The sequence below is a fragment of the Madurella fahalii genome, assembly GCF_045866475.1.
Source record: "Madurella fahalii IFM 68171 DNA, scaffold_1, whole genome shotgun sequence".
Lineage (NCBI taxonomy): Eukaryota > Fungi > Ascomycota > Sordariomycetes > Sordariales > Madurella > Madurella fahalii.
The window spans coordinates 4,827,257-4,847,039 of NW_027263971.1; the positions used below are offsets into that span (position 1 = coordinate 4,827,257).

The 19,783-nt window shown below is 56.9% G+C and overlaps 5 protein-coding genes across 5 annotated transcripts; 2 read left to right on the forward strand and 3 right to left on the reverse strand.

The window, feature by feature from the left end:
- Window positions 1–1,839: 1,839 nt before the first annotated feature.
- On the reverse strand, window positions 1,840–2,645 carry MFIFM68171_01487 (Gluconokinase; the record flags this gene model as incomplete). Its single annotated transcript, XM_071056909.1, has 2 exons — window positions 1,840–2,289; window positions 2,361–2,645. The coding sequence occupies 2 exons, from the start codon at window positions 2,643–2,645 to the stop codon at window positions 1,840–1,842; spliced, it is 735 nt and encodes a 244-aa protein (XP_070913010.1).
- A 4,321-nt stretch (window positions 2,646–6,966) lies between these two features.
- On the forward strand, window positions 6,967–9,763 carry MFIFM68171_01488 (Dipeptidyl peptidase 3; the record flags this gene model as incomplete). Its single annotated transcript, XM_071056910.1, has 11 exons — window positions 6,967–7,091; window positions 7,200–8,071; window positions 8,201–8,338; window positions 8,402–8,429; window positions 8,483–8,535; window positions 8,592–8,717; window positions 8,773–8,936; window positions 8,990–9,024; window positions 9,077–9,269; window positions 9,327–9,438; window positions 9,495–9,763. The coding sequence occupies 11 exons, from the start codon at window positions 6,967–6,969 to the stop codon at window positions 9,761–9,763; spliced, it is 2,115 nt and encodes a 704-aa protein (XP_070913011.1).
- A 1,808-nt stretch (window positions 9,764–11,571) lies between these two features.
- Window positions 11,572–13,606, reverse strand: SUR1 (zinc-finger protein; the record flags this gene model as incomplete). Its single annotated transcript, XM_071056911.1, has 3 exons — window positions 11,572–11,846; window positions 11,906–12,046; window positions 12,103–13,606. The coding sequence occupies 3 exons, from the start codon at window positions 13,604–13,606 to the stop codon at window positions 11,572–11,574; spliced, it is 1,920 nt and encodes a 639-aa protein (XP_070913012.1).
- A 1,084-nt stretch (window positions 13,607–14,690) lies between these two features.
- On the forward strand, window positions 14,691–15,152 carry MFIFM68171_01490 (uncharacterized protein; the record flags this gene model as incomplete). The annotated part of the gene is made up of 2 exons (XM_071056912.1): window positions 14,691–14,921; window positions 15,000–15,152. The coding sequence occupies 2 exons, from the start codon at window positions 14,691–14,693 to the stop codon at window positions 15,150–15,152; spliced, it is 384 nt and encodes a 127-aa protein (XP_070913013.1).
- A 527-nt stretch (window positions 15,153–15,679) lies between these two features.
- PRP5 (pre-mRNA processing RNA-helicase) lies at window positions 15,680–19,345 on the reverse strand (the record flags this gene model as incomplete). Its single annotated transcript, XM_071056913.1, has 3 exons — window positions 15,680–18,727; window positions 18,782–19,138; window positions 19,208–19,345. 3 exons carry the CDS (start codon window positions 19,343–19,345, stop codon window positions 15,680–15,682), a joined length of 3,543 nt encoding a protein of 1,180 aa, XP_070913014.1.
- Window positions 19,346–19,783: the final 438 nt, after the last annotated feature.

The following is a 19,783-nucleotide window of genomic DNA, read 5'->3' on the forward strand; positions in this document are numbered from 1 at the left end:
GAGTCCTGGATCCTGGCTTCTGATTCCTTTGCTGTGCTAGGCGCTGTGCCGCAGTGTGTCGTATGTGCGAGCCAAACGTATCGTCTATGTTCACATCCGTCCAGTTTGGTATGTACTTATCCGGGGTGTCTGAGCCCGCTGAAAATGGTAGTCTAGACACAGATATACGCGTTATTTGTGCTGGCCTTTAAGGGCTTAGGTTTGGGCGTCTCTTTGCAAAGTTGTTGATCTTTGACGGGTCGAGAGGGTCCATTTAGCTAAGGGGCTTGTGTTGGTGTGGTTAAGCCATAGTTTCCAGCCATAATAAGCCACAGAGTCTGGAATACTTTCTAAGAGGGGTAAAATACAAAATGAAGAGGGTAAAATATTTAAGGGATAATGTTGAAGCGTGAATACGTTTTTTGGGGAGTTATTTGAATAATCGTAGCGAAACTGTCTTTTTTCTTGAATTTCCTAAAAATGAGCGTAATGGGATAGCATCTCAAACTTAAATCTCTTTAAGCACCATGCTCCGGGATTTTAGCTTTAAGACGATGGTCTGTAACTGTGAATTAGGGTGCCGCTTTGGAGTTCCTAAGCTGTGAAGAGACTTTAGCAGGTACTTGGTGGCCCGAGCTCTGGGTACCTCTGGAGGGTGGTTGATGAGGGTGCCGAAAAAGGCGGGTCAAAGCTAGCCAGAACTGGCACCCGGACGGCAAAAACATGACTTTTTTCCTGTAATCATAGTGCGAGTCAAATACCCGCGGATACAAGTCCACTGTACTTCGCGACCGGCGTGGTACATGGACCAAAACTATCCAAGGCCTTTCAATCTTTTGCGTCCTTTTTGCTCACGCGTGCTACCCCCGCGGTACCTGCGCGGGATTTCCCCCATGCCGTCTCCTCACCATCGGGCTTTCTCGAGGCTTCCAGGTTGGTGGGGCAGCTGCTTTGTCGTGCGCGGCGCGTGCCAATCCAGATAAGTACCTATCCCACTTACATACAGCGTTACTGAGGTTTGCGGTTGTCGGCGAGGCGGGTTGAGACGAGGTTACGGAGAAAGGGATTGGTGAGTGGGAGGCTGAATCTGCGAAGTACTGTACATGGCAATAATCTCGCCTGCAGGAACCCATCACGTAAAAGCTCGGCAGTCGTTTGGTGCTTTGGCCGTTCCCGGTTGCTCAATTCTCTGATCTGCAGCAGATGTGTGATCTCCTAAGAAAGGGCAATAGGGGTCGGTGCCAAGAAGTCAACCAAATGAGCTTCGGCGGCCGCTGCCCGAGCAACGGTGCCCATGGGAAAGGGGTAGGCTTTCCATGGTCCAAATGTCCCAAGGCAAGATAATGAAGAGACAGAGTTACGGCTTAGAATCGAGCTTCAAAAATTGCAACTCAGCGCCAATGGCATCACGTATTCGTTGATCTAACCAGGCGTGCCGTATTCCAGGCGCGATACTCGCACTATAACCAAATCCTATCCTACTGCCATGTGTAGAATCCCTTTTGAACGCCCCCGACGGAAGGCCAGGGCCTCTGGAGCCCACTCCCCGCAATGCATCCGAAGCTCCTCGGACGCGATAAGCCGAGTCGTCAACATCCTCCGTCCCTACCTGTAGGTACCTAGGCTTTCCCAAACCCGTTCAATACTCCCAGAGTGCGCCCAAAGATAAATGATGAAAAATAAGAGAAAACAGGACAACAAAAGCCAAATCAGAGCCCGGGGGGAAAAATGAAAAGCAAAGGTGCATATCAATGCCAACTCCATATCCCAATGCAGTGTAGGAGAGTCCCTGATTCCTCTTTCGGACGGCTCGTACTGTCATGCAGCCTAGTGTACCCCCCGCCGTCCCGTCCTTCCATCTTATTTCTGGGCATCGGCCTCGATCCCGTCCATGGTCTGGAGGACTCTCTCCAGGGCTTCCGCCATGACCTCCTCGACTGGCCGACTGACATCAATCGTGATGACGTCGATCTCGTCCGCCTTCGGCCGCTCGAGAATGTCGAACTGGCTATGGACCATATTCGCGCCCATGTAATGGTTCTTGCGGGCGAGGACCCGCTGCAGAAGGACCTCTTCGGGGGCGTCGAGGTAGATGAAGTGGAGGTGGAGGTTCGGCGTGAAGTATGGCGCAACCCGGATGACATCGCGGTACTTGCGCTTCAGCGCAGAGCACGTCAGCACCACGCCCTCGCTGCCCCGGTCCAGCTCGCGGATCGATGCCTCTCGAAGGGCCGTCAGCCAGTCCCACCGGTCCGCGTCCGTCAGCGGGATGCCGGCGCTCATCTTGTCGACGTTGGCCTGTGGGTGGTACTAAGAAAAGACATTGGTGAGCACGGCATTCGGGGAGCTATTTCTGTAGTCTTGTTCCGCGGAGAGCATACCTCATCGCCCTCGATATATGGCAGCTGAAGGGCATCAGACAGATACTTTGCTATTGTGCTTTTCCCGCACCCCGCCGGGCCGGTCACCAGCCAGATGTGGTGTCCCTTTCCCAGCTGGCGATTGCCGGATGCGGCGCCATTGGTGACGGTACCGTTTGAGAGGGACGGTGTGGGAAGTCGTACGCTCTTTTGCGCCGAGGGAATGCTTTGGCGCGAGGCGGAAATGGTACCCGAGGGCGAGGGCGTCTGCCCGTTGACCGACACAGGGGTATCGTATGATAGCATGATGAAAAGGGAGGGAGAATCAAGCGAAGTCGGATGGCAATGTTGTTGAAATGGAAGTAAGGTGACGAGATCACTGAGAATGCGGAACTATGAGGCTATTGCATATTGCAATGATATATATGTCCGGTTCGTGTTCTAGGATGGGGACGCCCTAGGGATCTCGTCGCAGTGACGGGACGTGGGAACGTTGGCGTCAAGTGCAGGTATAAGTGGTGTAAGTGATAAGTCGGTGGGAATGGAGGCATGCGCTACCTAGCCCGGTAAGTCAACAGCAGGGGGGTCACAGCGGGTTGAGATATGTGACAGCCCATCAAAGGGTAAAAGCTACGCTGAAAGAGAGTTCAACCAAACAAACCCAAAGAAAAAAGCCTTGGGGACGAGGCCAGGAGAACGAGTCTTGCCGATGGCGGACCGTGGGGTGTTTTATAGCTGAGCTTTTCAGCAGGCCAACCCGGTAAGCAATGACTTCAGTGCCCCCTGTTAAGCCTTGGTATGTACTAAGTGATGGGTTGGGCCATCGGGCGCACCCAACTAATTTTCAGCGGGCTTCGCTGAGAGAGGACCTGAAAAGGGTGGGCGAGGGGCCACGGCCGCGGGCCGGTGTACTCTACTTTACATGATACAGTACATTGCACAGTACACACTTGGCAGACAGGATCTCTCCAAACTTTTGTTCCTATTGGTGCGCAGACCAGAGGCGGCCAATGTCGACCCAATTGCCATGACAAGGAGAATCCACCGGCGACAGGGAGGGCGTGTGCCATGCTGTGGTAGCGCCAGGTATGCACCAAGTATCCACTAGACGCGGGCGAAGTACAGTACCTCGCGCTGGAAGCTCGGGGAAGCTTTTCCTGGAGAAAAAACGTGGGATGACCTGGGACTCGGTCTTTGTGGGGAATCAAGCACACCTCTGGGGAGGCGTGGCTGAGTTGAACGGTCAGGGAATGGACGAGATGCTCGCGACAGCAGCTCGGCCATCAACAGTCCCCCTAGGTGCAGTAGCCAAAGGAAACCAGTATTCGAGATTGGATCAAAGTGGCGGGATGTGAGTGACACATTTTTCATTTGAAGGTTAATGTCTGTTTTGACACTTGCCCGCCGCGCTTTACAGTGTGAATAGGTCCCGGGGTCGGGGACTGGAACACGGGAGCCTCGAGGGACCGGCGGGGCACCCGTCCAGGGCACCCCAATGCCCTGACTTCTGCGGAGCACGACGTGGGGGGCAGTCTCGCAGCAAAGGTTTGGGAAGCTGACCGAAGCGCATCACCGAGGAGAGGGGTGTGGGTTACAATTCACGAACGGTGGCCTACAAGAGGTACGGCGCAGACCTTTGCATTCGAGATGTATCGCTCAGAAATGTAATCTGCTAGACCGTTTTTGCGTAATTCAGTGTCTGCAGTTCACCTAGCCTACCAAACTCGCCCCGAAGGTCTGGAAGCCGCTAGCTCTGCCGCAAGGCCCCTGGGCTTGCATCATCGGGCTCCAAGCGCCAATGACAGCACACGCGACACAAAACGGCTTTTCCAAACTCTGAGCTTTTCCAGAGGCGACAACCCACGACGAGGATGTACAGTCCGCGACGGGCGAGCAGTCTACGAGTCCGAAAGGGAACTTCCATATTCTCAACCATGTCTTTGCTCTTGGCCGGTCCCCAACTGACAGTTAAGCCGTCTTGGCAGTCCAAAGCATCACACACCTGAGCGCCGCCCAAGTGGCAGATCCTCGCGGTCCTCGTGATGTGCCCTGTTCTACGCCCCTCTCTCATTCCCACCGGCCCCAGGCCCCGGGAAATTGGACGCGGTGGAACTCGGCCCCGCTCGGCTCTGCATCCGGAGTCCAACGGACGGAGCGATCGAGGCGTACAATGTGGACGCCCAACTCCGACATATTGCTCATTCTCAGTTCCAACTTTTCGTGCAAACCGATACCAGTCTGACGAGACAAAATTGCCCGTGCCACTGGCGAGCGGTCGGCTGGGCCGACCAGTTCGATTATCTCCACCTGAATTCAACCCTGATCCTGCATGCAAAGACTTGCATCCCGAGTGGATTTTCCCTAAAAAAGAAGGGGGGGGGGGGGGGGGGGGGGCCTGAACGGGAGCCTTAGCGGCGGGAGGTGGGAATAGCTTCGCAGGTTCCGCACTAATCATTTCCAGGGAACACTTTTCCTGTCTCCTGTAGCCAGACGTACTGTACATTACCTCCACCCCCCCTGGCTTGTCGCAATCGTCAACGAGGCCTTCACCGCTCAATGCGGCGGCTTTCGAAATAGGCTCGAAGCGACAGCTACCGACCCTACTGTGAGCCAGTCAAGAAGCCAGCTCGTCCTGTACGCTTCGCCAATCTATCCAAGTGCATGAGAACGTGACGCCTCACGTACACGCAGGTTGATCATCGCGGTTCTACTAGAGACGTCTGGTATTTTGGGGGGTGGACTCCCGCACATAGGTGAGAGCGTCTCTCTTCACCGTGTCCCACGTTGCAGAGCTGGGCTCGGAGCAAGGCACGCCTACGTCTCTGCATGGGCATCGACACACTTGCAGACCAGAGTCCCCGAGTCACCGGCCAGCCGACGAGAAGGGCCATTTCCTACCAGCCCCGGGGAGCCAATGCTCGGTCTGCCAACCCATGCAGCACCATGCACACGCAGCATGACACCAACCCCGCGAAGAAGCAGTCAGCAAAAGCAAATCCAACCCCAGGTTGCAGCCGTGCGTGTAACCCGGTCCGATTCTTTTCTTCCGAGGACAGCAGAAGGTCGGACACTCCTCTCCCCTTGGAAGCAAATAGCGAGCGGTCCGAGTACGCTAGACAGCACGTCACGGGGCTCTTAAACATGTCCATTGCAGGCGTCGTGTCAGTCAAGGGAGGACAAACCTTTTGTGGAGCCATGCCTCGGAGGTTTCCACTCGCCCTTGTAAGCAGCCTAGCAACTCCAGCGAGCGGGTAATGGCGTCGTGGACCAGTTCCGTCGGCTTGAATGAGCTAGGTACTATACTCGACTTGGCCAGCACTCTGTGCCGGTACCAGATGACGTCTCTTGAGGCCGATTCACATGCAGCTCACCCAGCGGAAGAGAACGCCCAGAAATCCCGCTTGTAGTACTTCGTGCTAATGCCGCCAGTAATATCCCAGTAATTACAGGCCCATCCGACAAATTTGTTCGTGCCCGAGATTCGTTCCTCAGTGTACGCGTGGAAGCGGGAGCGTAGGAGTCGAGTCGTGTCACTGTTAAGCTCCGGCCATCTCGGTCGGAGCACCTCGACTCAATCTCTGGCACGGGCTTACCGGCACTATCCCAATTCCCGCTAATCTGCAGCTCTTGCTCGATAGACAACCAAAAAGCTTTGACCTGCAGCATAGGGAGGTTAGGCTTCAACGACCTTCCGTTCGACCCAAACTGGAAATCCCGGCGGTGTTTCGAGGCAGCCAACGAGTTATTCGGCCATGTTCCGTACAAAGTGCAAACTCGGACAGCTCACATGTCATGCCAGCGCGACCCATCGTCATCCCATCGCCGACATCGCAGCTCTCAAGCGGAAGTCATTGGATCGCTCCTGATCTTTTATCGTGTGAAATCCTATGTTTTATCTTGATCTATCAGGTAGTGGGTTATTGGTGCGGCCAGGATGGTTTCCACCAAGGTGTGCTGGCTCCGAGTCGCATTCACATGCCGTAGGAGACGAGAAACATGTTTATGTGCATGTTCATCTGGACTCTGCCCCGCGATGCTTCTTCCGCCCCTCACCCCTCACCCCTCGCCTCCGCCTCTGGCGGGACCTGTTTAATGCAGATGGGCCGCTCAAATACCCCCGAAGGCGATCGCATGCTTTTGGCAACATCCTCTAGGACGGCCGGCTTTGACAAACAACGTTGAAATAGCGGCTCAGTGCGCCAACTCCACACAATGACCGGTCGCATTATCTCGACTTCGGGTCGTGGCCCCTCAATCTGGTGGCCCAAGCTCCGGCGCGCCCCTCGTGTGCCCCGCCTTGAATGTGGCTGGCGAAGGTTGCCGAGACGTAACGCCCCACGCGAGCCACCGCAATGCGCCACGCAGATGGACCTGCCAATTCCAGTTCAGGCAGTTGGGAGAAGCTACGCAGACAGGCGTACTGTAAGGAGGTGTTAGTGCGAGCCGCTGCAGCCGGGTGTTGGGGGCGTCTCTGCTGTTTCCGATGCGTCTCTCCTTTCCCCTCAGACCTCGCCGTCTAAGGCCCCCTTCGTGGATTCCGAGTTTGGCACATTCTTTTGCATTCCGTGCGCCCGCGCCGTTCCGTCCCGTCCAGACCCAGAAAGAGCAACCCCGTCGTCTTCTCACCATGAACGCACAAGAGCTCAGCCAGTACCTGGCCGATGCCCCGCCCTCGGTCGTGAGACTCGAGATCGAGAAGCACTTCACTGCTCTGACGGACAGACAGAAGCGCTACGCCCATTTCATTAGCCGGTAAGAAAAGATTCCGTGTCTCTTTGAGGTCCCACTGGGTGAACCCGCTCAGGTTGACATGTATTGCCACGAGTAAACAACGCCGCCCAGGCTAACGGCCGGTCCCAGGGCCTCGTTTGCCGGAAGCCGCATCGTGTTGCGCCAGGTCTCGCCCGAGTCCGAGTCCATCTATGACTTCATTATCGCTTTGCACAAGAGCGCCGGCGGCGACTGGAAGGCGCTCGCGCAAAAGGCCGGCGTCGACGAGCAGGGGCTCACCGCGTTCCTGCAGTACGCTGCCCAGTTCCTAGGCAATTCCGGCAACTACAAGAGCTTCGGGGACTCCAAGTTCGTGCCCCGCTGTGATGAATCTGTCTTTGCTTCCCTCGCTTCGACCTCGCCCGAGGCTGAGAAGCACTACAAGGCCACCAACGGTGCCATCTTCTCGACCGACAAGCCCGGTCAACTGCACCTCGGCTTCATTGACGAAGGCCACCTGACCACCTACTACCCCGACTCCCCTGACATCACCAAGGACGAGATTGGCGCAGTCGCCAAGTGGATGCAGAACAAGGGCCTTCTCCCGGAGAACACCAGGCTGCGCAAGACCAAGGAAGGCGTCTTCGAGTTGCTGATTGCCTCGGCGATCGCCAGCATCCCCAGTGAGGGCGGTGATATTGGAAAGGAAACCGAGTATGTGATCGACGAAGGCCCGTTGGCGGGTAAAACCGTCAAGCTGGTCTACGGCGACTATGCGCAAGAGATGGCTGCCATAGTCGGCTTCATCAAGAAGGCAGCTGAGAACGCAGAGAACGAGACACAGGAGAAGATGCATCTCGCGTATGCCAAGTCTTTCGACGAGGGCTCACTTCTGGCCTTCAAAGACAGCCAGCGGTTCTGGATCCGTGATCAAGGTCCGATGGTCGAATGCAACATTGGTTTTATCGAGACATACCGCGATCCCGCGGGCATCCGCGGAGAGTGGGAAGGCTTTGCTGCAGGTAAGCGACCAGCCAAGGTTCGAACTGGAAAAGGTTCACATGCTCACCCACATCGCAGTTGTCAACCGTAGGTTCCCCCCCTTTTGGTCGGCATTCGGTATTGCTGGTCTGACTCTCACCACTCCATAGTCGACAGGACCAAGGCTTTTAGTGAGCTCGTACGGTCTGCCCCGGCTCTGATCCCATTGTTGCCCTGGTCCAAGGACTTTGAAAAAGACAAGTTCTTGTCCCCGGATTTCACCTCACTAGAGGTCTTGTCGTTTTGCTGTATGCTCCCACCCCACCATAAGCTCAACCCTGACGCAACGGAACGCTGACCGCCTCGTATAGGCACTGGAATCCCAGCCGGCATCAACATGTACGCTCCAGGCTAATTCGGAAGACTACCTTCTATTACTGACTCTTAGACAGCCCAAATTACGATGATATCAGACAGCAGGAGGGTTTCAAGAACGTTAGCTTGGGTGTGTACTCACCGGTAATGTTATGGCCGCGTGAGCTTAGGCTAACAAGCCTACAGGCAATGTTCTGAGCGCAAAGGCACCGGATGAGAAGATCCCTTTTATCGCTGAGAGCGACCTTGACCTGTATCAGAAGTACCGCGATGTCGCCTTTGAGGTACAAGTTGGTCTTCACGAGCTTACCGGTTAGACAACGCGAGCATCCCGAATGCTTGGAACACTTACTAACGCCGGGCTTAGGCCACGGATGCGGCAAACTCCTCCAGGAGACTTCACCTGGCGTTTTTAACTTTGACGCTGCAAACCCGCCAGTTAGCCCCCTGACTGGGAAGCCCATTGCGACGTGGTATAAGCCCGGCGAAACATGGGGCTCCGTGTTCGGCGGCCTCGCTGCTGCCTACGAGGTATGTGCATACATCCAGGCTATCCCAATCCCGTCAAACTCACCGTGAGCTAGGAATGCCGAGCCGAACTTGTCGCCATGCATCTAAGGTAGGTTTGGTGAAATTATGTCAACTTGTCGTCACGTCTAACTTGTATGAAGCTGCGAGTTCTCGGCTTTGAAGATTTTTGGGTTTGGCGACGGCACGACTGATATGGACGGCGAGGCGGGCGATGTCCTCTACGCCTCGTATCTAACCATGGCGAGGGCAGGACTGACATCGGTCGAATTCTGGGACCCAAAGAGCCAGAAATGGGGACAGGCTCATTGCCAGGCTCGCTTCGCGATTCTCAAGGTACTTACGAGATGGTAGAATCGACGGGGTTGGTCTTGCTAACGAGCATCGATATAGTCATTCCTAGAGGCTGAGGACGATTTCTGCAAGCTCGAGTATACGAAAGATGATCTCTCCGACCTGACTATCCGACTCGACCGGTCCAAGATTCTAACCAGCGGCAGGAAGGGTAGGTTTTCTCGGCTGTGGCAAGATAGCGTGCGTTACTGACGGGCCGACTACCAGCCGTTGGGGACTTCCTTCAAAAGCTCCACATCTACAAGTCGACCGCCGACGTTGAAGCCGGTTCCAAGTTCTTCACCGACATGTCCACGGTCGGGCTAGAGTACTGGGGCACCAAAGTGCGGGATGTTGTGCTCAAGAACAAGCAGCCAAGAAAGGTGTTTGTGCAAGCGAACACATACCTGGATGAGGCCACAGGCAAGGTTACTCTCAAGCAGTACGAGCCTACTCTCGAGGGCATGATCCAGAGCTGGGCCGAGAGGGAAGTTTGACCGCACGGCCAGTATGTCGTGGCCCATCCGTTGTCCCGTCGCTATCGGCCGTTGCTGTGAGCGTCGTTGGGCAACGGAGTAGTTGGCGACGAGACTTGTGTTGTTACCGCAAAAATGGTCGATCAGGGGGCTAAAGAAATAAAACTAGACGCCGGACTCGGAGGAGTTATGGCAGGAAGACCTGAGCGAATCACAAGCAAAACAACATGCAGGCGTCAAGAAACAAAGTACTTGTGCCATCCAGCCCATCTGCCTGCGGTTAATGCAACCAGAAATTTGTATGCGAAAAGCCGGGCCCCCCTTAGCACCATTCCGTGGAGTACTCCGAGCGGGCGACTCAAGAGGTTGTACAGAAAAGAAAATGGGCAAAGAGAAGCGACACAAGTTAAAACCGCGGCTCTCTCCGTCCCTTGACGTTTAAGCCTAGCCTCTTCCCCCCTTTCCGGTACCGCACGACCTAGACTCAGCCATGTGCCGCGGGCTGAGATATGCCGAGTGATGCTGAGCCCTCCCGAGAGAGACTACACTAATAGCCCTTCCGTCCAAAAGTACTTGTAGGATTGTCGGAGCTCAAGCCTCAACGACTGCTGCTTACGGGTGGAGAGAATACTGGAAGTAGGCGAACGGAGGAGCTCCGCTCTGCTTTACAGGCGCCTTGTTCTACGAGGTATCCGGGGAAACAATGTGCTGGTCGCTCCATTTCTCAGCGTTGCGGTGCGGTGCAGCCCTGCCCTTGAGCCAATGCTTGTGGTTTTGCGCCCGTCGTAGGCTTTCCGTGTTCACTCGGGTACGCTACGCTACTGTGCCTGCGTGCTTCAACCCTTGTGTTTCCATCCCTTGCCAGCTCTGCTGATGATGGCGGATGACGAGCTGCTACCCACGAGCGCCTAGTCTCGGATTGCCGGCTCCGGGTTGCTTTGGGCATGAGGGCGCACTAAATTTTTAGGTGCTTTGGACTGCCTGGTCGTCTTTCCATTCGGTGGGTTGGCTAGTATCCCATAGGAACGTTGGTTGCTGTTCCCCATGGTTCCGTGGAGACGAGAGGGCGATACAAGGCTGGTAGTTGCTCTCTTCGTGACCGGGTTTGAGGAGCAATTCTGATGTGTTTAAATGTCATCTCGGACGGGCGACACATGTGATGGGACGGGCAGCCTCATTGGTGGCGACCTATGTTTGCTGTAGAATTATTCCTCACTATCAAAGGGCACAACCTCGCGCCGGCCGTTAAAACGTCATGCATTAAGTCTTCTAGTTAGGAGACAGCAGCCAGGCCATCTCTCTTTGGCCAATCATGGAAATTACATGTAACATCTCGTTTTGAAATTCCCGGAATTATTCCCCTGAAGTCGCCGGTACCTCAAGCGGTCTGCTCATCGCTGACCCCGAGATCGCCAACTCGGGGGCCTTTTGCCATAGGGCCGCCCCAGCAAGCCGCATTATCCTCATACAACTCATGATCCCTGTACTGTTTCCCGCAGACGCTTGCACTGCGGTCCACGTGTATATACACAGGGCTAGCAGAAGATGCGCCTCTGACTGCCTATTGGGTATGTTTGAACAGCGTCTGGCCGCAGTGATGCCGCCCGGGGGGATATATAGCCAGCCGCTGTAGACAACCGTGTATCTCGAGATCCCATGCTGCGACTGTGGTCTGATGGGCCTGGCGAGTGCACCTAGACGCACTGTAAGCCCAAAGCCCCGCCGTCCTTGGTTGTTCTGCTGTCACAGTTATCCTCCCCATAACTCGGCTGCGGCTATTGCTGACAAAGACTCTCTGTAAGGACAAAGAGGTTCCGAGCCGGGCTCGGTCAACTCTGTGGCAGATGATCATAGATGCCCTCGAGGCTGGCCTCGGACGTCCCGATTCGTCTGCTGTCACTGTCCTTCTGATGCGTCTTCATATGGCGCCGTAGTTGGTCTTGACGATGAAAGTTGCGGTCGCAGCCAGGGACGGTGCATGTGAAGCGGCCCTTGACTTCGTGGGTGCGCTTATGCTTGGAAAGATTGGAAGATTCGCTGAAACCCTTTCCGCAGACAGGGCATTTTAAAGGCTTTACCCCGGAATGGACACGCTGATGCATGGCTAAAGGGAAAAACCGTCAGAACTCGGCGAGTAGGGGAAGGGGCACAAGCTTGGCTTACTCAGAGCACTTGGGTATCTAAACGCCTTGTGGCAGATGTTGCATACGAGAGGTTTCTCGTTGCTATGGATGAACATATGCTGCGTGAGAGCTTGCTTCGCCGAAAACCCTTTGTTACATGTCGGGCAGATGTGAGGTTTATCTAGAATACTGTTAGTGGCAAGGTACGGTGGCGGGGAGGGCTGTAGTGCAGCATACGGCCAATATGGGTTTGCATGTGCCTCTCAATCTTGCTCCTCTGCGGGAACCCAGCAGCGCCAGCCTCACTGCGTGGGCAGTCGTCCCAGCCGCAACGGAAGCCCTGTGCCCCTTTTTGGGCGTGCTTGATATGAATTTCCGAGGCGTGCCTGAACAGCTCTTCGGCGTCCGGAAAGACCTGGCCGCACACGTCGGGACTCCCTTCCTCCTTCCACAGGCACTTGTGTTCCTCGTCGGTTCCAAGTTTGACCGAGCCGTCTGCGGATGAAACAACCGACGTACTCCGGAGATGGGGTGATGCTTCGGGCTTGGCGTCGGTCATCTCGACGCTATTTGAGAGCGGCGTCAGGGGGGATGGTGTACCCGATGATGCACCGGAATCGGATGTATCCAGGGGCGTGGCCGGAGGAGACATTGCCTCAGCCGAAGCCACTGTAGCCCTATCGTGCATTTCTACTCCCGGTGTGCGAGCAAAGCCGGGTGTGCCGCCGGTAAAGTGAGGCCGGTGCTGAGAGTTGAAGTGTGCGAGGAAAGACTCGGGGTCGTGGATCTCAGCTCCGCACTCGACAAAGCTCTGGTGCATCTGGAGATCAGAGCCGACCGAATTGTACTGGTGGAACGGAGAGGGGTGGTTATACAAGGGTATGTGGCAATAGGGGTAGTTTTGAGGGTCGTCCAGCGGGCATGGCCTGGTGCAGTTGGAGGAGTTTGTATCGCTGTGAGCTACTAGCAGATGGTTCGTAATATTTCCCACCGGGCTCGGCAGGAGGTTGGAAGACATTAGGTAGCTTTGCTGAGGGTTATTGGACAGGTCGAAGCTCATACCGGCCATGGCCGGCTGTTGCAGGTTGAAGTCGTGATGGGCGTCCTCTGGCGCGTGATTGATCGAAATAAGAGCGGCAGCTCCGCTCACCACCTCGGACGAGGCAACGGGAACGGGGCGCTCTGGGCAGTTCTGATCGGTGCAGGCATCGTCGGTGTCGGCACAGGCGACATCGGTGCACTTGCCCGTCATGGTACACTGGCTGTCGCAACAGCTCATGTCGCCCATTGAGCGGCAGTCGTCATCGCTGCAGGGGATGCCCGGATCGAGGTGTTGGCCGAACCACGGCTGCTGGTAGGGATTCGAGGCCGGAGGGGCGAGATGGCTACGGAATTGCAGGGGCAGCGCGGCGAGGCCTATGGAGTAGTCGTAGCGGGAGACGGTGTTTTCCCGGGCCCAGCGGGCTTGGGGCGTCGGCTGAACACCTCGGTGGTTGAACTGCTGATAGCCGTTGTAGAGTCCAACGCCCATGCAGTGGTCCACACAGAGGTCGTCGTGCGACTCGTAGGCGGCCGAGGATGAAGGCACGTCGCCGCTGGATGTCGCGGGGCCGGAGCCAAGCTGCGGGGGCATCATGGACTGGAAACCGAGGTCGAGGTGGTTGCTGCGGCTCTGCGAATGCCTATGGAAGCCATCGCCATTTCCGGGAAAGCGGCCGGAGGACTCGAAGGAGCCGTCCATTGTGGCAGGCGGCGGGGCGTGGTCGGTGTTGTGGGCGGGAGTGCTGCCGCTGGCGGAGGATCCAACTGGGGGGACTCGTCGGCGGACTCGTCGGCGGACCACCAGCCGACCGTGTGGATGATTGGCGCCGGCGGCCTAATCCCGAGCGAGCAAGCAAGCCCCAAGCTCGCGATCGACGGCCAAATGTTATGACAGTCGCGGCAGCGGCGGCAGTGGCGGCAGGGACTGCGAGATAAGAAAGAGACGGAGCGCTATGGGCAACAGTCGGCTCTGCGTATTCAAGGATTGAGCTGGGCTGCGAGGGTTGTGGGCCGGGAAGCGGGCAAGTGTCGATATTATTTTGCACCGTGAGAACCTTGACGGCCCAGCCGGGTGGACGCCTCTCCGCTGCGCTCCTCCTCTCACTGGCCGTTCTCTCTCCCTCTCTCGCGCTCTCTCTTTATCTTTCACTGCTGATTCGGCGCGCCAACTGGCCGCATAATCCAGCACATTCAGTTGCGCTGCGTGTAGGATGCGCGGCTGGATATGCCGAGGGCTCAATTGATCTTTGGAGTCGTGAAAGCCGACAATTCCTGGTCCGTGGCCTCGGCCTGAGGGTGTTTCTTCCAGTAGCACGAAATGGTGGGGCATCTGCTCGCCGCGGCGGGAGTGGGGGTTCACCAGCCGAGCCCGCAGCCCATCAGGGTGCTTGCTTCATTGGTTGCTTCACTGGTTACGTATCGCGGGGGGAAGGGCATTCGGTCTCTTGTAGACATGACCTGCGGTGTCAAATACTGACCGAATGCCCTCTCACCGGGCACGGGAGAGATTGGTTGCCCAGCACCTCGGTGCACCTCCAGGGCCGCTCGGTGGTGCTGTGGGTATGGCAAGTTATTCGTGTATCGTACTGTACAAGACCAAGCCAAGAGGCTCGGGGTGGGGCACATCAACCTCTCGCTGGCCGCCCGCCATCCGAACACAGTCTCTCCAGCCAAACATTGGATACAATACATATATACCAGGGAGCTCCCAGATGAAATCGACACACCGCTGACATTCTTGCCGCACTCATCCATCCCAGCCCGTACACGAACGAGTGGAAGCCATGGGGAACCTCTGCAGCACCGAATCCGAACCCTTCTCCCAGCCCGGCCGCCGCCTCGGCTCCACGCCAACAGCCCCCGCCTCGGCCTCGGTACCCGCCTCCGCGTCCGCCTCCCGGAAGCCGCCCAGGGTAGGTGGGCCACCCCGGACGCTCGGCGGGGGGTCCGGCGGCGGGCCGGGAGCGTCTCAGGATCCCAACGATGCGCGGAGGAAAGCCGCCGAGGCAGCCGAGGTACGTCAACCCCCTCACCATCCGGTCCCCGCTCACTGCTACACGTCGACGATCCGGCGATGCTAAACCGGCAAGCAGGCACGCCAGAAGCGCAACCAGGGCGGCAAGCTAAAAGCCCAGCTGGATGCCCAGCGCGGCAAGACCGACGCTGCCATCCTCAAGCAGGCCAGCGAGGAAGAGAGCCGGCGGAGGGACATGGACCAGAGCACTGCTGCTCTCAGCCATAACTAGTGCCCCTATTACTATTTACTACTACTATTACAGCGTCGTGTCGTTATCTCATGTATGCTCACACCTTATGAGACAAAGGCTTTTTTTCGTGGTGAAGTAAGAGTGTCGTGGGTAGATGGCTACTGGAGTGCTTGGAAGAGCGGGTAAGGGGGGGATTTTGGCGTTGACTGCTGATTTGGGTTATCATCTTTGACGTTTTCTTTTCCCTCAGGATTACGCGCAGTTGTTCTGCGCTCTTGGAGAACAGGAAGAACACCATCGCCAGACTGTTCCGCACGGTGGAGAGCGAGCCACGTTTGCAAGTCCACACCGGCGAGAAGGCAAGGAACCAAAACGAATCTTCCTATTTATACTCGCATCCAATCGGATGCTATAACCCATGCGAACAAATAGCAATGTCCCGGCAACTAGAAACACCCAATTCGACCCTGACGAGACCATCTGTCACCGCAGTATATGTTACTACACCCAGCATTCCAATCTTTCTGCCCGACCGACATAGGTCAGGAACACCGTTAGCCTCTGGATCACGTAATGGTATATCTACCGCTGGCGGGCGCCCGGCTCTCGGCGTCCGCAGCAGCCAATGTGCCTTCCTTCAGCAGCCGCGTGAGCTCCGAGAGCGCGTTGCCAACCACCAGTTCCGTATCACCCTCAATAAGAATGTACAGCTTGGGTTCCGCCCCTGGCCCAGGCTCCTTGCCGGGGGGGTAGTAATTGCCTTTGGTAGTGATCGACGTGCCCGTAGCCTCGAGAATCTTGGCCACGTTGGTGCGGTTGGTGACGGCCCAGCGAGCCTTCTGCGGGAAATCGTTGATCTCGAGCGTGGCGTGGAACGCGCCGGCGTCGGGGCCCTTGTTGTCGATCGGTTGACCCGGCCGCAGCTGACCGGCGCGCGCCAGCCGCGCGTTGATTTCGCTGATAGCCGACGCCGCCTTATCCAGGGCCCCGCCTTTCCCGGTGCCGGGTGCGGCACCTGCCTTGACCACCCCATCCGTCACCTTGGCGTCAACCTCTGTCTTCTGCGTCTCACGCGAGACGATGGCGGAAGCGGCCGCCTCAATGGCCGACTTGGCTTTGTCTTTCTTCTTGGCATCCTCTTCAGTCTCTTCCTCCTTGAAATCGTCCTCCTCGCCCTCAGCCTTGTGCGTCTTACGCTCACGCAAGCGGGCCGCTTCGCGTTCTTTGTCGAGTCTCTCCAAGCCCTTTCCGCCAAAGCCACTGGCATCCTTGGCCTTCCCGCTCTTGACCTTTTCTTTCCATGACTTGCGCATGTCGTTGAGACGCTCCGGAACCGGCTGCCCGCTCTGCTCGAGGGCTTTGGCGATGCCGGGTGCACAATTCTCCTGCTCCTCGGTAATGAAGGTGACCGCCGTGCCCGTGTTGCCAGCCCGGCCCGTACGTCCCGCGCGATGGACATAGTCTTCCAGATGGTTGGGAGCGTCGTAGTTGATGACCAACTTGAGTTGTTTAACGTCAAGACCGCGTGCCGCCACCGATGTCGCAATGAGGATGGGACAGACGCCTTTCTTGAAGTCCGAGATGGTTGAGTTGCGGTCTTCCTGGTCCTTCCCGCCGTGGATCGACATGCATCCGTAGCCGCGCCGGAGAAGCTCCCGCAAAAGGTCGTCTGCTTTCTCCTGCCGCTCGACAAAGATGAGAGCGCGGACGTCGTCATCATCGGCATATAAATCGCCAAGAAGCTCGAGCAACCGGACAAACTTCTTGCCCTCCTCAATGATCTCGACGACTTGGGTGATCTCGGGCGCTACAACGCTGCGTCCACCGACCGTAATCTCGACCGGCTCCCGCAGGACCTTCTTTGTGAGCGCATCGATAATCCTCGGCATCGTTGCAGAAAAGAGAATTGTCTGCCGGTCCGGCCGGACATTGTTGAAGATTTTCATGACCTGGGGCTCAAAGCCCATGTCGAACATTCGGTCTGCCTCGTCTAGGACCAAATAGGTGGCACGTTTGAGGTTGGTGACGCGGCCCGAGTTCGCCGCAAGCAGGTCAATCATTCGTCCCGGCGTTGCGACGATGATCTCAGCGCCTCGTTTTAGCTCGGCGATCTGGTCCTTGATCGCATTGCCGCCATAGGCAGCGACGGCGCGGAGCTTCAGGACTTTGGTAAAGGGCAGCAAGTCCGAGTAGATTTGGGTGCACAGCTCCCTGGTCGGCGTCATGATCAGAGCGATAGGGCCGTCATCGCCGCTCACTGGGTCCTGGTCCTTGATATGACGGAGCATGGGCAGCACGAAGGCCATCGTCTTGCCGGATCCCGTCTTCGCGACGCCGATGACGTCGCGGCCTGACATGATGACGGGTAAAGCCTGCATTTGAATCGGCGTTGGCTTCTCGTAGCCCAGTCCGTCGATCGCGTCCAGGATAGGCCTGGTGAGCCCACACTGGGACCATTTCTGGACCGGCTTAGGCACGTTCTTGCCAGAAACCTTGATGCCGTCCAGTTCCAATCTTAGCTCAGCTGCCTCTTCTTCAGTCATTTGGCTGAGCTCATGGGGCTCGACCCAGAAGTTCTTGCGTATGGGGTTGAGGTCGAGCTTGCTGTAGTCAATGGTCGGAATGTCCTTCTTTTTCTTCTTGGCCGCCATGGCGAGAATGGAAGACGGGTCGGCCTTGTCCGCCTCGTAGCCGTAATCATCGTCACTAAAGTACGCCTCCGGCTCAAAGCCCTTATTCCCGCTCTGTTGCTTGCTAGGCTCGGAGCCAACGCTAGTTGTAGGACCCGCTTGCTCAAGGTCCGCCATGAATGCGTCCAGTGGGTCGACGTCCTCATCGACGTCCATGGCTGTGGCCGGCGGCGTTTGTTCATCCTTTGTCTCCCCGTTCGGCGCCTCGGTATCGACATCCATGGTCATGCCTTCTTTTTGGATCCGTTCATCTCGCCTCTCTTGAAGGATGCGGTGGGCCTCGGCCATCTCCTCCTCGTTCCGAGCCATAAGGAGATCTAAATCGTCTTCGCCGTCTTCTTCAGCATCACCGTCCGCGGCGGGCACATCGTCGGTTGCCTCGACAGCAAAGTCGGGCAGCTTGACGAGCTTGCGTTTGATGACCTCCTCGTCGTCCATATCCAGTTTGCGTTTTGAGGATGACTTCTGGTTGTCAGTACTCTTGTGAAATCCGAACGCACTGACCGCCCTGTTTGCCGGAAGCAGGCCGGCATTCTTTGGCTCTGCCCCATTACTAATACTCGAGGTCTTCGCTCCGGATGCGCCCAACTTCACATCGCCCAGCTTGGTAGGAGAATGGGACCGTATCGCTTTGGAACTCCGTGCGATGGCTTTGGGGTCGAACTTGCCGGCGTACGGTAGTATCGCCGCGGGCGACGCCGGGGCCGGGCTAGCAGGGGCGGGGCTGTTCGTGCTAGTTGTGCCGCTAGCTTTCTGGTCCATCTCAGCCAGGAGCATTCGGGTACTTCCGGCGGTGACATCGGCCTCTTTAGCTTCCTTCAAAGCGTGCTTCTCTTTCATAGCTTGGAGCTTGCGTAGTCGCTCAGCCTTTTTCTCCGCCTCGGACTGCGCTTGGGTCGGTGTAGACTTAACTGGCTGTGAATTCTGGGGGCCGTCAGTTTGGAGACAACGCGAGCCGGGGGAGAGGTGAATGCGTACCTCGCCATCTCTGCTTGCTACGCCGTCCGATTTGTGTGAACCTCGAGGTTGCCGAGAAGCGGAATCGGCAGAATCGTCGCGGCGGCCTCTGCGATCGCGGGAGTCGTCCCGCCTACCACGGTAATCTCTGTTGCCGTCTCCGCCCCGCTGGTCACGGCGGTCCGGCGACCGCACCCGGTCCGGACCTCTGTCGCGCGACCGGCGGCGGTCACGAGCGGCTCCTCCATCTCGGCGTGAGGCTCGGTAGTAGTCATCGTCTCGGCGGTCTATGGAACGGTCTCGCCAGCGGTACGGACCGCGATCCCGACCATCGCGGCCATCGCGGCCATGATCGCGTTCACGTTCACGGTACCGGCGCTGCGGGGTAGGAAATGTGTCAGAAAAAGCGGCTCGATGAGTGGAGTGGCGGACCCGGGAGCCACTTACATCCGGGCTACGGGAGCGACGGCGGTGGTCGCGGGAGCCATCGTGGCCATGGCGGTCGCGGCGCTCATCATCTTTCCGTTTTCGCGCAGCGTGACTTCCTGCAGGAGATGGTGAGCGCGAGTCTCTGGGCCGAGCCATTTCTGTTTTCAGTGACGGTGGCTCAGCAATGTCACTTTTGTGGTGAGAAGTACTTTTGGCAGCGGTCGACACAGGTTAGCGCATTCTGGCATGCACGGAGACGAATGGCATCTAATGCTGGGACTGGGGGTTGACGAGACGGCCTTCCCAGACTTTGCCTGGAGAAAGTTTGGAAAGTCGAGAAGCTGTGGAGAAGACTCAAGGACAAGCGCAGCAAAACTGGGGCGAGGCGTGCCACAGTGCGATATTCACAGTACCATTACCCCAGCCGTACGGTGTCTTCCGGTACACGAGAAGGCCAGTTCTTGTTCCTGCAGGGCGGGTTGGTTTGATGACGTGAACGGGAACAACATCTAATTGCTGGTTCAGGAACCTATAGAAAATGGGTATTTTCTAGTTTATCGCTATTAGGGCTGCAAAAGACCCGCAATTCGTAGA